The sequence below is a fragment of the Chelonia mydas genome, chromosome 1, assembly GCF_015237465.2.
Source record: "Chelonia mydas isolate rCheMyd1 chromosome 1, rCheMyd1.pri.v2, whole genome shotgun sequence".
NCBI lineage: Eukaryota > Metazoa > Chordata > Testudines > Cheloniidae > Chelonia > Chelonia mydas.
The window spans coordinates 286,795,434-286,812,874 of NC_057849.1; the positions used below are offsets into that span (position 1 = coordinate 286,795,434).

The 17,441-nt window shown below is 43.0% G+C and overlaps 1 protein-coding gene across 5 annotated transcripts in view; it reads right to left on the minus strand.

Annotated features, from left to right (window-relative positions):
* XPOT (exportin for tRNA) overlaps positions 1–17,145 on the minus strand; it is a 61,785-nt gene extending 44,640 nt beyond the window's left edge. Inside the window, exons 1-3 of one of the 5 annotated variants that reach the window (XM_037887394.2) lie at positions 16,868–17,113; positions 5,117–5,306; positions 3,632–3,765 (exon numbers count right to left, since the gene is read on the minus strand). In XM_037887394.2, the coding sequence (XP_037743322.1) occupies positions 3,632–3,691 (60 nt within the window). In that variant the 5' untranslated portion in view covers positions 3,692–3,765; positions 5,117–5,306; positions 16,868–17,113. Of the gene's footprint in view, positions 1–3,631; positions 3,766–5,116; positions 5,307–16,156; positions 16,234–16,867 lie in introns of all 5 variants that reach the window. The other 4 variants (XM_043548481.1, XM_043548486.1, XM_037887403.2 and 1 more) reach the window with 4 other exon arrangements.
* Positions 17,146–17,441: the final 296 nt, after the last annotated feature.

Here is a 17,441-nt window from a genome sequence, read left to right on the forward strand (position 1 = left end):
ATTCAGTTAACATTCCTTACACACCTTGAACACATGAACAAATACATCTGCAAAACTGAATCAAAATGTGTTGAGACACTAGACATGAGCCTTTACAGGCCTGTTCAATTCTATGTGGATTCTATGTCCTAGCAAACTGTACACATTCTTTGCAGAGATATGTGCAACTGGCTCTTTCATTGATGGCACTAGTATCCTTGAGATCTGGGAGATTTTGTACAGCAACAATACTGTGAACCAAATTCTAGTAGGGAGAAAGCTGCAACTGCTATAGAAGCATACACCTGAACACTCGATGCCCTTCAAAAATGCTGCCTACGTGTCTTCTCTGAAAAGCATACTGATGTGTGAAGTCACTTCCCAAAGGGCACAGGACTTGCAAGATCAGTTCCACGCGTTCCATGTATGCTCTCAATGACTTTTCAGCATAGCAATGATAAATGCTATGGCTGAGGTACAGGCTCTTGACAAACCAGAAACTTAACACCTGCCGAGATTTGTCCAAACACTGCATTATGAGACTGCTGAGAAAATACTAGACCTATGATGATATCTACCTTGCATTTGACACACATGCAGAAGGCCATTTAAAATTTATCAGAAAGGAGAAACTCCATGGTATTGTACCTGTCCAATAAAAAATAATTGACTCCATGAACATCTCCTATGTCACAATGAAGAAACTCTTGTCTTGTACTCACACAAAGGGGAAGTTAACTGCATACCTTGCAGGAAAAAACTATAGCATGTGAACAATTGCTCAAAGAATTTCACTGTGGCATAGCGTAATGAAGCTGCTGCCTCACACCATTCAGTGGAGTTTCTTCATAGTTCCCGAAAGAAGACTGACACTATATTTATTTTGCATGCCATCAATGCAACAAAGAGGTGCTACTAAACTCCAAATTTTTGCACAAGACACTGATGTCCCAGTGTTCTCTGAAAGACACTACCCAAGATTTCCGCAAGATTGTTTCTGTGCCTACTGTCAGGGAACAGAATCACCGTATATCCCTCACAGATGTGTTCCTATCACTCAGACCATTAAAAGACACTGCACTGCCAGGTTTCCACACACTTTCAGGATGTGACACTACCAGAAGGTTGGCTGGAAAGACCAGATTATCTTACTGGAAAGCACTGGATTCAGCCTCTGAAGACTCTCTCCTTGCTCTGAAGGTGCTCAGAACAGCTGAAACAGTCACTGATGATCTTTTAGGTGCACTGGAGGCATTCACATGCCAAGTTTACTATTTTGAAGACCAACAATATGATGACCAACAATATGATGTTTTCAAAGAAGCTCACAAACTGAGAAAATTGACACCAACGAGGGGAACATTTATATATGCTATCAAGACGACAAATTATCAAGCAATGGAATGGCTCCAGGATGACTGACCACGTCCAAAACCACCCTCCTTTTCAGGCATGGATGGGTCTTGGAGGATGGACTGATCACACCAGTTATATGTGAAACACAATGCACTCTTGAATCAATACTTCAGCTAATCAAATGCTCATGTGCAAAGCCCATGCTCACTACCTTGCAGATGTTTGGCCAGCAGCCTGCCTTGTACAGAGACAGGCAAGAGCAGCATGGACAAGAATCAGCATGACAACACGTCTAGCGGTGGAGCCCTAAATGGAGTGGACACTGATGGGGACTTAGATGAATAAATGTTTTCAGTACTACATGTCAAGTCTAACTTCTCTAGTATTACCAAAGATCAGTGTATTTTCTTATGCAAGCAATTCATCCCTGTATTAAAGTATAATTACAAAAACAATTATTTTTAAACATGTTCTCAAATACATAGCTAAATTGTTCTAGGTTTGTCATGTTTGGTAATGTGTTTGCGGGAGAAAGGGCTTTCAAATGACACTCAACTTGATCCGCTTCTGACAACACTTATCAAAATTTCCACCAGAGGGCCTGAAGCGGGGAGCCTTTGGTGAGAGGGGAGGAGTGAATGCCCCCTGCCACATCACAGACGACGGCACCACTGAAGTTATTATTCCATAGATGTTTACGAATCAACTGACACCTCCCTTACCTTTCTATCACTAATTTGACCACAAAATGAGATTTTACTACATCATACTCCTATGATCTGGGAAGCTGCACAATCACAGCCATGCACACACTTCGGATAACATCTCTTGAGTTGTCTCGTAGGCTTTGAAACTTGTCATGCTGCAATGGCTTTTCCTACCAGCTAGGAGCACCAAAGCAATACAGTAACTCCTCACTTAACGTTGTAGTTATGTTCCTGAAAAATGCAACTTTAAGTGAAACGATGTTAAACTAATCCAATTTTCCCATAAGATTTAATGTAAATGCAGGGGGTTAGGTTCCAAGGAAATTTTCTGGGGCATATACTATACAGTACAGTACTGTACTGTAGTTGGGAAGTGCCCCTGGCTTACCTCACACAGGCACAGCCCGCTGCAGGCAAGGATGCTAGGAAGCACCTTCGCAGCAGCAGCAGCTTCCCCGGAGAAGAACAGGCACCAACTTTGCCGGGGGATGCTCCAGGCCCGCCTCCTTCCCATCCCCGCTCCACTCCAAGGCCCACCTCTTCCCACCCCCAAGCCACCTCCTCTCCAGAGCACGCCGCATCCCCACTCCTTCCCCCTGCCAGAAAGTCAAATGCTACCAAACAGCTGTTTGACAGCACTTAGGACTTTCTGGGAGGACTTTCCCTTCTCCATCCCTGCTCCTCCCCCCTCCCTCCTAGAAAGTCCTAAGCGCCGCCAAACAGCTGTTTGGCGGCAGTGAAGTGCTGGGAGGGAGGGAGAGGAGGTGGAAAAGAGGAACTTGTGCAATGCTCCCTTGTAAAGTTGCTGCTCTTCCACAGAATCTTACAAGCAGTAGACAGAGCAGGCAGCCAAACAACGCTATAAGGGAGCATGCACAACTTTAAACAAGCATGTTCCCTAATTGACTATCGACGTAACTTTGAAACAACGTTAAACAGGAGGACATTAAGTGAGGAGTTACTGTACATCTTATAGTGGTCAGGGAGAAATGAGCTGCAGCTTAATGAAAATTTTATGTGACCCAGCATTTGTTGATTTTAGGTTAAAAGTGCTGTAAAAGAAGGTTTTAAGTTTGTGTTGAGAGCCACACATAGCTGTATTTAAAAATGTACTAAACTTTAAACAATATAACTTAAGATAACGTGTACAACAATTAAAAGCTGAAAAAGGAGTCTGAGAAATGGAGTTTATATTTAAATTCTGATTAATATTGAACCATATTCTTGAAGAGTGCTGTTATGTAACTAGTTTAAACTACACACTAATAGTACATAAGCCACAGTCTACCTCATAAGTGTTCAACAGAAACAATGAGTTTTAAATGTAATCTACTGAATGAAAAACAAGGATGAACTACAGTGAGTAAAGCCATGCTTAGCATGGCAGTATTTATATAGTAAATGGTAAAATAGTATGTATGTAAAATGAAGGACTGCATCTAGCATGCATACATAATGACAATACAATTAAACATTCCCATTACGTTCTCTTTACTTCAGTTATCTAAATAATCAGACAAATCAACAGGATATTGGACAGTTGCATAGTAACTGGCTGCCATCTCTAATATGGAGGAAAACAAACTTACCCTTTGCCTGAAGTCTGCATCTGCATTTGGGTTTAGCCCTAGAAGGGCTTGTTCATCCATCTTCGTTGCTATACTTTTTGTTTCCTATTTTTAACTGGTTTGCCCCCTTCTCCTACAGTAGAAACTACAAACATCTGCAAACAGGAAAAAAAAAAAAAGCAAAGTTGGAAGAAACAATATTCGCTAAATACGTCAGCAAACTATCTCAGCATAATCACAGCAGAAGTATCACCATTGCCAGCATGCATGTAAGCCTTTAAAATGCACATGAGCCACACACTAATACATATGGTCTACTGTAGACATTAGGACTTCATGTCCTTCACTGACACCACTTATGGCGCAGAAAATATTCCAGCTTTCCTTTTATACTATGAACAAATTTAAGTTTTTCATACATTTGAACTTTCATCTTGTAATAAAAACCACAAAAGAATTTCCTGTCAATTTTACAGAGAAGCTCCATATCAGAAAATCTGTATTTAATTCAAATACTCAGATTCAAATTTACAATGCATAGAGAATGCTGAGTTTTGCTTTTTTTTTTTTTTTTGGTTACCCACATTTGATTCAAGTGCAGTATTAAGCTATTACTTTTTTAAAAAAATACGATTTTCTAGTATTTCTAACCTTATGGCTGTAGTAATCAGCAACTTCAATTACTATTTCTACTAATACTTTATGGATGTGTTGATAAAAACCTACTCTCCATAGTAGTCAAGATATTGAGAGGATTTGTTCCCTAAAACTGCACATAACACATCCTACCTTTTCCTGAACAAGGTGATAAATTAGCTACAAAATACATTTTATTCAGAAAGAGTCCACTTATTCTTAGGCAGTGGTTTTCAAACTGGGGTACGTATACCTCTATGGGTACAAGAGCTCTCATCAGGAGGTAGACGAGAAAAATCCGGTAATGGCGGACAATACATTTTATTTAGTAAGACTTGACAATCTAATCATAGGTATATTATGACCTTATGTCAGATGTGGGTATGTGGTAAACTACAATATTTGGAAAGAGGTATGCAGCCTAAAAAGTTTGAAAACCACTTTCTTAGAGTGATGCCAATTTACTTGAAATGCTGTTTTCTGGAGTTCTGAATAAAAAAGAATTTTCAGATTGAATAAACTACGAACCCTGCAAACGAGCTGTAGAAATTGTGTTAAAAAAACAACAAGATTATTCTCAGAACAAATGCAGAATGAATATACAGGCCATTCTGCAAAGCTCAGATTTCGCTTGAAACCCTACCAAATATAGTGGACAAACCAAAACACTTGCTCAAAATATCCAGATGCCATTAAAGCAGCAGGGTAGATTATAAAAGTTATGTCCCAAAGGATGTTCTCAGGTTATGTCTATACTACCGCTGTAAGTTGACCTAAGCTACACAACTCCAGCTATGTGAATAGCTCCAGGTACGTGAATAGGTCCTACACCACGGGAGGTCGACAGGAGAAAATCTCCCGTTGGCTTACCTTACCCTTCTCGTCAGGGATAGAGGACAGGGGTCAACTGGAGAGCGATCTGCAGTCGACTTGGCGGGTCTTTACTAGACCCGCTAAATCAGCTGCTGGTGGATCAATCTCAGAGCATCGATCCCGGCTGTAGCGTAGACCTGCCCCTAAGTCTGTTCTCTTCATTTGTGTGATATAATCTACTGTAGGCCTGACAGTTTGTGGGAGGTTAGGGAAAGGAAGGAAGACAACAGGAAGAAGAGATTAAGTTAGAGGAAACCATAGTTAAAAAAATGCTTGAAACCTTATTGGTAAAGTCTCCCACTTCTTGGTATTTATGTGTTACATACATTTTCCTGCTGGGGCTCCATTGTCAGGGGTAAGCCATAATGCTAAAAGGCAGGACCCAGGGAGAGGGAAGCCCTGTACTTGAAATTAAGACAAAAATACATTTCTACTCAGCCCTTTATATAGTGTTATAAAAATGGTGTTATGGAGGGCAGCTGGATGGTTTTTAATAGATAGAACTGAATGCATGTATAAAGCTTTGTAATGATGAGCTACCTACATGTAACAGGCACAACTTTTCTTATGAAGTGAATTTAGTCCTTAAAGGTTCTGACAGAAATGGAAGCAAAAATCCTCAAAACAGGAATGGTGTATAGGACAACACAAGTTTCCCACATTGCCCCACATTATGCCTTTATCCTGTGTTGGAGAGACGATCTTCATGGATTTAAAAAGTTACATGGGCTAATTTTTTAAAAAACTTTTTTGTTAGAAATAGCTCCCAAAACAAAAGGAAGATTACAGATCATTTCTTTTTTTTCCCAATTTTTATTTAGTCCATTAGACAGCATTTTGCGCAGTCAGTTTGTTTCCCCATCTTGCCAGTTTCTCCTCCTTCTGTAATTATCTTGCATATTAACAGGGAACATATTTTAAAATATGATCGTAAGACTACAAACATGGCAAGGAGACTCAGAGGCAAGTTTAGGACCCAAGACTACTTCAACTCATTTTTGGAAAGAGACAAGATTTCAAGCAATCTCCCTTTAATGAACAATAGACATGAGATGTTTCATTTCTTATTAGCAAACCTCTAATCTGTCTACTCTAAGACTTTTCAGAACTGTTTAAGGGTTTGTAGCTTTCTCAATTACAGATTTTTCAGCCTTGTTTTAGAGCAATTGCACTAACCATGCAATAGCGTCTAAGAGTCCTGTGGCACATTATAGACTAACGGACATATTGGAGCATGAGCTTTTGTGGGTGAATACCCACTTCATCGGATGCGTAGTAACAATTTAAACGTCTGCCTGGTGATGTTCTCCTCCTAATACAGCATGGCAAGAAAGTCCTCCAAATATTCATGATGAACTATCTCCAGTTCAATAAGTTAACCTCCCAATGACTTCATAAATATCTGCTTCAATTACCTTTGGTAAATGAAATAACCAAACAATCATTCATTTTCTGATATAGCTGTAAAACTAATCTGAACAGTTTTCAAAATAAAGGTATAGTGTGTACCTCCTAAAAATGAAACCTACATCAATCTGATTTGTGAAGAAAATGTATTAAGGTTATAACAACCAACAAGAATGCACTTTCATGTAGAAATCCAGGATTAAACTGCGTCTTCCTGACCAGTGATTTAAATCAATTTGATTTAAATCAAATCCACCCTGAAACTCTTTACTAAAAATTTTAGTTTGTGTAGTTAACTCAAATAGTTACAATCTATTGGGCCAATGCAAGCACCATAACATGAAAAGTAACTCCTGGGACTACAAGATTTTATTTAAGCAGATAGTTTCTTGTGCAGTAATCCATTTTAATCAAAAATAAATGACATTTTTCTTTAAATCAGCAGAGCTGAATAGTCTTTTAGCAAGCACTTATGGAATGCTTTAAGAAAAAACAGTTACAGGGCTTGGTGGCAGGGAGTCTACCACTTCAACTAGATCAGTAAAACTTGTGAGTAGGCAAGCTCTAACAATACAAATGCTTACAGACCCTTGACTATAGAGGTTTAATGATTAGAAAAACAGACTAGAATAATTAGTGATGAGAGAATACACTACTCAGAGCACCTATTCTGTGCATGTAGGTTAGTGTTTGATTAACAGGAATGGTGACAAGGAGGACCAGTGGTATGCTCACCTAATCCCCTTAAGTTTTTTTTCCATTAGTCAATGGTTGTAGAACTTCTAGTTCATCTCCCTTCAATTATACTAAAAGGGATGTCTCTCTAGCATTCTTGTCAAATCTTTGACACGGTACAAGCTTCGCAGCAAACACAGGATGTGGAGCCACTTGCTACCTCAGAGCTTTAGGAGTTTATACCCACATTGGATCAAAAAAAAAAAAAAAAAAATTAAAATCAACATCCTACAGTCTAGGATTGTTCTTAGAACTTTAAACTGGCCTAACTAGAAAGTGCTTCCACAATAGACATGTTTAAGTACAGTAATTCCTCTCTTAATGCTGTAGTTATGTTCCTGAAAAATGCAACTTTAAGTGAACCAATGTTAAACAAATCCAATCTTCCCATAAGATTTAATGTAAATGCTGGGGGTTAGGTTCCAAGGAAATTTTTTGGGGCAGACAAAAGACATTATATACTGTACAGTACTGTACTGTGGTTGGGAGGTGCCCCTGGCTTACCCCACACAGGCACAGCCCGCTGCAGACGATGATACAGGCAAGGACGCTAGGAAGCACCTTGCACAGCAGCAGCGGCAGCTTCCCTCTAGAAGAACAGGAGCTGACTTTGCCGGGAGATGCTCCAGGCCTGCCTCTTCCCATCCCCACTCCACTCCAGGCTTGCCTCTTCCAACCCCCACTCCACCTCCTCCACAGAGCACGCTTAGGACTTTCCGGGAGGGAGGGGGAGGAGCGGAGACACGGCACTTCCCCGCTCCTTCCCTTTCCTCTCAGAAAGTCCTAAGCATCGCCAAACAGCTGTTTGGCGGTGGGGGAAGCACTAGGAGGGAGGGGGAGGAGGAGGAGAAGAGGAACTTGTGCAATGCTCCCTTGTAAAGTTGCTGCTCTTCCACAGAATCCTACAAGCAGTGAACAGAGCAGGCAGCCAAAACAACATTATAAGGGAGCATTGCACAACTTTAAAAGAGCATGTTCCCTAATGGAGCAGCGACGTAACTTTGAAACAACGTTAAGCGGGAGGACGTTCAGTGAAGAGTTACTCTATCATCCAATCTACCCATTGAAAATAAGCCATTGTAAACAAATACAAGCTTATTAAACTCAATTTGATTCACAAGAGAAACTTTTAGACAAGTTTCAAACTAGTCACAGTATATTTGAGGTTAGAATAATTAACAAATAGTCTGAAAGAACCTAGAAGAAAAGAACTCTCAAAAGAGATTCAATTCCAGCAAGCACAGAATTAGTCTACATTAATTCCAGTCCACGTTTCTTTCCCCTGCTGGCTTCTTCAATCCAGACACTTAGATACTCCAGTTTTGTAGGCAGAATTGTATCTTTCTAAGGAGCTCACCATATCAGCATCTCACCACCATTTACACACCGTCTAGAAACAGCAATAATCCCCTGACAATAAAGGAACAAAATTGTGAAACCTCATTTCCTGTAGCAACAGATTTAAGACCTTTACTCGGGTTTAGGGCTGTTGATTAATTAGTTAACTCATGCTATTAACTCAAAAAAATTAATTGCAATTAATTGGTTTTAATCGCACTGTTAAACAATAGAATACCAATTGAAATTTATTAAATATTTTTGGATGTTTTTCTACATTTTCAAATATATTGATTTCAATTATAACAGAATACAAACTGTACACTGCTCACTTTATATTATTTTTGATTACTAATATTTGCACTGTAAAAATGATTAAAAAGTATTTTTCAATTCACCTCACACAAGTACTGTAGTGCAATCTTTGTCATGAAAGTTGTAAATGTAGATTTTTTTCTTACATAACTGCACTCAAAAACAAAACAATGCAAAAAAACTTTAGAGCCTATAAGTCCACTCAGTCTTACTTCTCATTCGGCCAATCGTTAAGACAAACAAGTTTGTTTGTATTTATGGCAGATAATGCTGCCCACTTCTTATTTAAAATGTCACCAGAAAGTGAGAACAGGCATTCGCATAAGACTTTTGTAGCTGGCATTGCAAGGTATCCACGTGCCAGATATGCTAAACATTCATATGCCCCTTCATGCTTCGGCCACCATTCTAGAGGACATGCGTCCATGCTGATGACACTAGTTAAAAAAATAATGCATTAATTAAACATGTGAATGAACTCCTTGGGGGAGAATGGTATGTCTCCTGTTTTATTTTACCTGCATTCTGCCATATATTTCATGCTATAGTAGTTTTGGATGATGACTCAGCACGTTGTTCATTTTAAGAACACTTTCATTGCAGATTTGACAAAACACAAAGAAAGTACCAATGTGAGATTTCTACAGATAGCTACAGCACTCGACTCAAGGTTTAAGAATCTGAAATGCTTTCCAAAATCTGAGAGGGACAAGGTATGGACCATGCTTTCAGAAGTCTTAAAAGAGCAACACACTGATACAGAAACTACAGAACCCAAACCAACAAATAGGAAAATCAACCTTCTGCTGGTGGCATTTGCCTCCGACGATGAAAATGAACATGCGTCGGTCCATACTGCTTTGGATTGTTATCAATCAAAACCCATCATCAGCATGGACGCATGTACTCTGAAATGGTGGTTGAAGCATGAAGGGACATATGAATCTTTAGCACATCTGGCATGTAAATATCTTGCAACACCGGCTACAACAGTGCCATGCGAACACCTGTTCTCGCTTTCAGGTGACATTGTGAACAAGAAGCAAGCAGCATTATCTCCTGTAAATGTAAACAAACTTGTTTGTCTGAGCAACTGGCTGAACAAGAAGTAGTACTGAGTGGACTTGTAGGGTCTAAAGTTTTACATTGTTTTATTTTTGAATGCAGCTTTTTTTTGTACATAATTCTATATTTGTAAGTTCATCTTTCATGATAAAGAGGTTGCACTACCGTACTTGTATTAGTTGAAAAATACTGTTTGTTTTTTTATAGTGCACATATTTATAATTAAAAATAAATATAAAGTGAGCACTGTACATTTTGTATTCTGTGTTGTAACTGAAATCAATATATTTGAAAAAGTGGAAAACATCCTAAAATATTTAAATAAAAGGTATTGTTATTGTTTAAAAATATTAATTTTTTTTAATCACTGGACAGCTCTACTCAGGGTATGTTTACATGATAGAGCCTAGGCCAGCATAGCTGTGTCACATACCCCATTAAAGTAGATGCAGGAGTAGTAGGGTTCCTACACTGACAGAAAAACTCCTACCACCTCAAATGATGTTAGCCATGTCATCAGCAGCCCTGTTCCATTGACATAGCTGCAACTATACTGGGTGTTTTGTCAGCATTGTTATGCCAGTCAGGGGTAAGGTTTATTTTCATACCCCTGACCAACACAGCTATGCTGACATTAATCTTACGTGTAGGCCAAGCCTTAGAAGGAATAAAATCTAGGTGGGTATATTTCCTAAAGGACTCATCCAGAGCTATTCCACTTCCATGAAGGCTTGCATGAACTAATCAGTCTTGCAACAAACTCTGGAAGTGGCCTACTTAGGCTCAGTTTCAGGCCTAATATACACTTAAAAGTTTTGCGGGCACAGCTATGACAGTTAGGAATTGGGAGGGAACGGGGGAAACGTACATCCCTAATACATAGGGCTAGCTGGCAAAAGTCCTGGAGTAGATGCAGTTACTCTAGCAAAAAAGTCCTTTCATTGATATACCTTAGTTCAATCAGGGAAGTGGTACAGTTCTTTTGCAGGTATAAACTGTGTCTACACTAGGGGTGTTCACCAGTATAACTATGCTGGCAAAACCTTTCTAGGCCAGCACAGTTATACTGAACAGAAGGATAAACAAAAATAAATCTGTGACTAGGGTTTTTTATTTCAAAAGGGCTGACTTTCAAAAATTAAGGAATTAGTTAGGGAAGTGGATTGGACTGAAGAACTTATGGATCTAAAGGCACAGGAGGCCTGGGATGACTTTATGTCAAAGCTGCAGAAGCTATCACAAGCCTGCATCCCAAGAAAGGGGAAAAATTCATAGGCAGGAGTTGTAGACCAAGCTGGATGAGCAAGCATCTCAGAGAGGTGATTAAGAAAAAGCAGAAAGCATACAGGGAGCGGAAGATGGGAGGGATCAGCAAGGAAAGCTACCTTATTGAGGTCAGAACACGTAGGGATAAAGCGAGACAGGCTAAAAGTCAAGTAGAGTTGGACCTTGCAAAGGGAATTAAAACCAATAGTAAAAGGTTCTACAGACATATAAATAAGAAGAAGCGGGACCGCTAAACATTGAGGATGGAGTGGAGGTCAAGGATACTCTAGGCATGGCCCAATATCTGAACAAATACTTTGCCTCAGTCTTTAATAAGGCTAATGAGGATCTTAGGGATAATGGTAGCACGACAAATGGGAATGAGGATATGGAGATAGATATTACCATATCTGAGGTAGAAGCGAAACTCGAACAGCTTAATGGGACTAAATCGGGGGGCCCAGATAATCTTTATCCAAGAATATTAAAGGAATTGGCACATGAAATTGCAAGCCCATTAGCAAGAACGTTTAATGAATCTGTAAACTCAGGGGTTGTACCGTATGATTGGAGAATTGCTAACACAGTTCCTATTTTTAAGAAAGGAAAAAAAAAGTGATCTGAGTAACTACAGGCCTGTTAGTTTAACATCTGTAGTATGCAAGGTCTTGGAAAAAAATTCTGAAGGAGAAAGTAGGTAAGGACACTGAGGTCAATGGTAAATGGGGAAAAAATACAACATGGTTTTACAAAAGGTAGATCGTGTCAAACCAACCTGATCTTCTTTGAGAAAGTAACAGATTTTTTAGACAAAGGAAACGCAGTGGATCTAATTTACCTAGATTTCAGTAAGGGGTTTGATACCGTGCCACATGGTGAGTTTAGTTAAATTGGAAAAGATGGGGATCAATATGAACATTGAAAGGTGGATAAGGAATTGGTTAACAGGGAGACTACAGCGGGTCCTACTGAAAGGTGAACTGTCAGGCTGGAGGGAGGTTACCAGTGGAGTTCCTCAGGGATCGGTTTTGGGACCAATCTTATTACTGACCTCGACACAAAAAGTGGGCGTGCGCTAACAAAGTGTGCGAATGATACAAAGCTGGGAGATACTGCCAATTTAGAGAGAGACCGGGATATCATACAGGAAGATCTGGATAACCTCATAAACTGAGAGTAACAGTAATACGATGAAATTTAATAGTGAGAAGTGTATTGTCATGCATTTAGGGATTAACAACAAGAATTTTAGTTATAAGCTAGGGACGCATCAATTAGAAGTAACGGAGGAGGAGAAGGACCTTGGAGTACTGATTGATCACAGGATGACTATGAGCCGCCAATGTGATATGGCTGTGAAAAAAGCTAATGCGGTCTTGGGATGCATCAGGCAAGGTGTTTCCAGTAGAGATAAGGAGGTTTTAGTACCGTTATACAAGGCACTGGGGAGACCTCACCTGGAATACTGTGTGCAGTTCTGGTCTCCCATGTTTAAGAAGGATGAATTCAAACTGGAACTGGTACAGAGAAGGGCTACTAGGATGATCTGAGGAATGGAAAACCTGTCTTATGAAAGGAGACTCAAGGAGCTTGGCTTGTTTAGCCTAACCAAAAGAAGGTTGAGGGGAGATACGATTGCTCTCTACAAATATATCAGAGGGATAAATACCGGAGAGGGAGAGGAATTATTTAAGCTCAGTACCAATGTGGACACAAGAACAAATGGATATAAACTGGTCATCAGAAAGTTTAGACTTGAAATTACACAAAGGTTTCTAACCATCAGAGGAGTGAAGTTTTGGAATAGCCTTCCAAAGGAAGTAGTGGGGGCAAAAGACTTATCTGGCTTTAAGATTAAACTCGATAAGTTTATGGAAGAGATGATATGATGGGATAACATGATTTTGGCAATTAATTGATCTTTAAATATTTATGGTAAATAGGCCCAGTGGCCTGTGATGGGATGTTAGATGGTGTGGGATCTGAGTTACTACAGAAAATTCTTTCCTGGGTATCTGGCTGGTGAATCTTGCCCATAAGCTCAGGGTTCAGCTGATCGCCATATTTGGGGTTGGGAAGGAATTTTCCTCCAGAGCAGATTGGAAGAGTTCCTGGAGGTTTTTCGCCTTCCTCTGTAGCATGGGACATGGGTCACTTGCTGGAGGATTCTCTGCTCCTTGAAGTCTTTAAACCATGATTTGAGGACTTCAATAGCTCAGACATAGGTGAGAGGTTTATCACAAGAGTGGGTGGGTGAGATTCTGTGGCCTGCATTGTGCAGAAGGTCAGACTAGATGATCCGAATGGTCCCTTCTGACCTTAATATCTATGAATCTACACTAGGGGTGTTCACCAGTATAACTATGCTGGCAAAACCTTTCTAGGCCAGGCCTACACTAAAATGTTAGGTTGACCTAGCTACATCGCTCAGGGATGTGAAAAATCCACACCCCTCAGTGACACAGTTAAGCTGACCTAACCCCCAAGGCAGACAGAGCTCAGCTGATGAAAGAACTCTTCCACTGACCTTGTATGGCCTCTCGGGGAGGTGTATTAACTACAGCCCCCTCCACCACTGTAGTCTCTACACTGAAGTGCTACAGTGGTGCAGCTTCAGCATTTCTAGTGAGGACATACTCCTAATGCAGACAAGGCAGGTCCACACTACAGAATTACTTCAATATAACTACATCACTCGGGGTGTGAATAATCCACACTCCTGAGCGACAGTTATACTAACCTAAATGCCGGTGTAAACAGCTAAATTTCTCCCCCCGATATAACTACCACTCCTTGCAGAGGTGAATTAACTATGCCAACAGGACAGCTCTCTCCTGTCAGCATAGAGCATCTTCATTAGAGCGATACAGCAGCTCAGCTAAGCTGATACAGCATTTCAAGTGTAGACCTGCTCTCAGTCTGATCTTCAGTGATAGTTAATTCTACAAACAATGACTCTCTCCTGAGAGCATCCTGGCTGCCACTACAAAGTGAGAGTTCCCTCAGTCTTAGAAATAGACTTGCATAGACTGGGGTTCTCACAACACATTTTTTGTTGGCCTCAGTGCAGGCACCAACTCTTGCTGGTGGCTGCCCTGGGGCTGAAGCCCGAGCCCCTCCATCCCTGGGAAAGTGGGTCAGGAACTCCACGGCCACCTTCTGAGTCCCAGGTTCCTCTGGTGCCACACACACCAACCCATGTGTCTCCAGAGGCACTACCCGGAGCTCCCTAGGAGGCTGTGCAGTGCAGGATACCGATCCCTGCTGCTAGTGCCAGCAAACACTAAGGTGGCTCATCCAGGAGCAACAGCTCGGTGCTGCAGGGAGGGGCCACTGCTTTGCCTCCTCCCCTCCCAGGAGGCTGTCGTGGCAGCAAAATTCCACTGGTGGCCACATGTGGCCATGGTGGCGGCATTTGAGAAACGCTGAACCAGCAGACCATTCTGTAGGAGTAACACTTTCTCAATGTACTTATGTTGCAATTTTGGACAGGTCAGTTATTTCCTTAGAATAACAACTTGCTTTAACTATTCATATACATTGTGTAATACAAATTTGATGTAATATCCCACGTGTAATAATTCTTCAATGACACCGCACTTAATGTAAGAGTTGTACCTCTGCCTGGTGCTCCTGCTAGCAAGCCCCAGTATAATATAAAGTTCTCATGTAAGACAACATTTTGAAGCTCTAGGGTAGTATTCTTAGTACAGCATGTACTATTAATTAGAAGTTATTACATTTCAATGAAGAATGCACAAAACCTTACTGGAGCTCATCATAAGGGCTCCCAAACCAGAATCAGCCACCTTAACAGGAAATTACATTGGAATGAAAGAAAATTAACAGAATAAGTCTGAAGTGATTAACTTCTTATGGTGAAATAGGGTTCTCTACCTCCTCAATGGCTGTACTAACATTGCTTCCTCTCAAAGACCCCAACACCACCATTATTTAGTAACTCAAACGACTGCCAGTGAAAGAAGCGAGGTATTTCCACCCCATTATCTCATCTCAGGATGGGAAACAGAAGTAATTCAGTTACTGTCCTATCTGTTACTGGCACATCAATAAGGAGTGACAGCACTCTCTTCCTACAGCAGGGGTGGGCAAACTTTTTGGCACGAGGGCCACATCTGGGTATGGAAATTGTATGGCAAGCCACGAATGCTCACGAAATTGGGGGATGGGGTGGGGGGGGGAGGGATCCAGCCTGGGGTGCAGGCTCTGGGATGGGGCCAGAAATGAGGAGTTCAGGGTGTGGGAGGGGGCTCCGGGCTGGGGCAGAGGTTCAGGGTGTGTGTGTGTGATGGCTCCAGCTGGGGGTGTGGGCTCTGGGGGGGGGGCTGGGGATGAGGGGTTGGGGGGCAGGAGGGTGCTCCGGGCTGGGAACGAGGGCAGAAGGGGGATCAGGGCTGGGTCAGGGGTGCAGGCTCCAAGTGGCGCTTACCTCAAGCAGCTCCCAGAAGCAGCAGCATGTCCCTCTCCCCAGCTCCTATGCAGAAGCGCAGACAGGCAGACTTTCCTGTCTGCAGACGCCGCCCCTGCAGCTCCCATTGACTGTGGTTCCTGGCCAATGGGAGCTGCGGGGGCGGCACTTGGGGCGGGGGTAGTTTGTGGAGCCTCTTGGCTGCCCCTACATGTATGAGGGGGAGGAGGGACATGCCACTGCTTCTGGGAGATGTGCGGAGCAGGACAAGCCCCAAACCCCGCTCCCCAGCGGGACCTCAAGGGCCAGATTAAAACATCTGGAGGGCCGGACACAGCCCCGGGGCCATAGTTTGCCCATCCCTGTCCTACAGCATGAAGCCTCTGCAGCATTTGGCAAAGGATTAAGGCAAATTCTGATCACCCATCTAGCAGTACATATTGTGCTTGTTTTAAGACAGAAGGAATAACCCTAGTGCCTACCAAGGAGCATGGGACATTGAAATGATTAGTCAGTTCCCTTACTGCATGCTGGATTCTGAAGAATGATTAATTTCACTCTGTATACAGATGTGAGAAAAGGAGACTTCATTGGTTCATATGTTGAAGGTGATCTTTGCAACCATAACCGCTAGAGATTTATTTCAAATTAAAGCAGAAACTCTACAGAAATGGATGTTGTTGGAGACGACAGGTGTTAACAACACACGCACAGCAGGTTATTTTTCAAGTTTAAAGAAAACCCACTCCCATTTCCCAGAGCCTTTGAAGGCCAGGGGGGAGTCGAGGAGCGCTCCGAGTCAGACGCTCCCAGGCGGACGAGCAGCCCCATTACAACGCCCCCAGCGATGCCGCACGGGCGGAGGAGCCACCCTGCCGCAGCAAAGGCGCTGAGCCCTCTAGCGCCCTGCCCCATTTCAAAGCTGCCGAGAGAAGGCCGGGCAGGCACCGGCATCAGAAAAGCCCGGTCCAGAGCCAGCCAAGTACGCGGCGAGGGATCCCCGCCCGGCAGGGAGCCCCGCGGCCCGCAGCGGGGGACACGCGCCCCTACCCACCCCCGAACACGCGGTGGCCCACGCCGCCGTCCGGCCACCCCAGCCGCGGGCAGCGCCCCTCTCCCACAGGAGCCGCGGGCTGGGCTGAGTCTGAGCCGCGTGAGTCCCCCGCCCGCCCCCGCTCCCGCTCCCCTAGTACCTTCCCGGTCACTCCATCCCGGCAGCGCCGCCGGCTCCGCTTCCCACAGCTCAGAGACCGCCCCAACCATACAGAGCGAGCCGGGCCTCGCCGCGCCCGCGCGCCGCCTCCGTCGGCGGCAGGGAGAGGGGACGCCGCTGCCGCCCCTGGAGCGCGCGGGGCAGCCGCGCGGGTGACTCTGGCTGCGTGTCCCAGGCGCGCGTAACCGTGTGGTGTCGCGCCTCTAACCAGGGAAGGAGACGCGTCCCCGCCCCCTCAGCCACAGCAAGGGACTATAGTTCCCAGCATGCTCTGCGGCTCCCCCTCGCGGAGGCGCCAAGGCGTCCCTCACAGAGAGCGAGCGGAATTTCCCTTTCCTGACACTCACCTTTCTCCTCCAATAGATCAGAGCGCTGCCTTGCATGCGGTGGTATAGAGTCTCCACAGGATGCATGGCATGTTGGGATATGTAGTCTCCACAGGCCTCAAAAATGCAGCTGTTGCGTGGCACATTGTATAAATCTGAGTGTTATTAACCCGCTGCAGGCTGCCCTTTGGCTTCCTTTGCCTCTGAGAGCTGACAAGATGTCAGAGG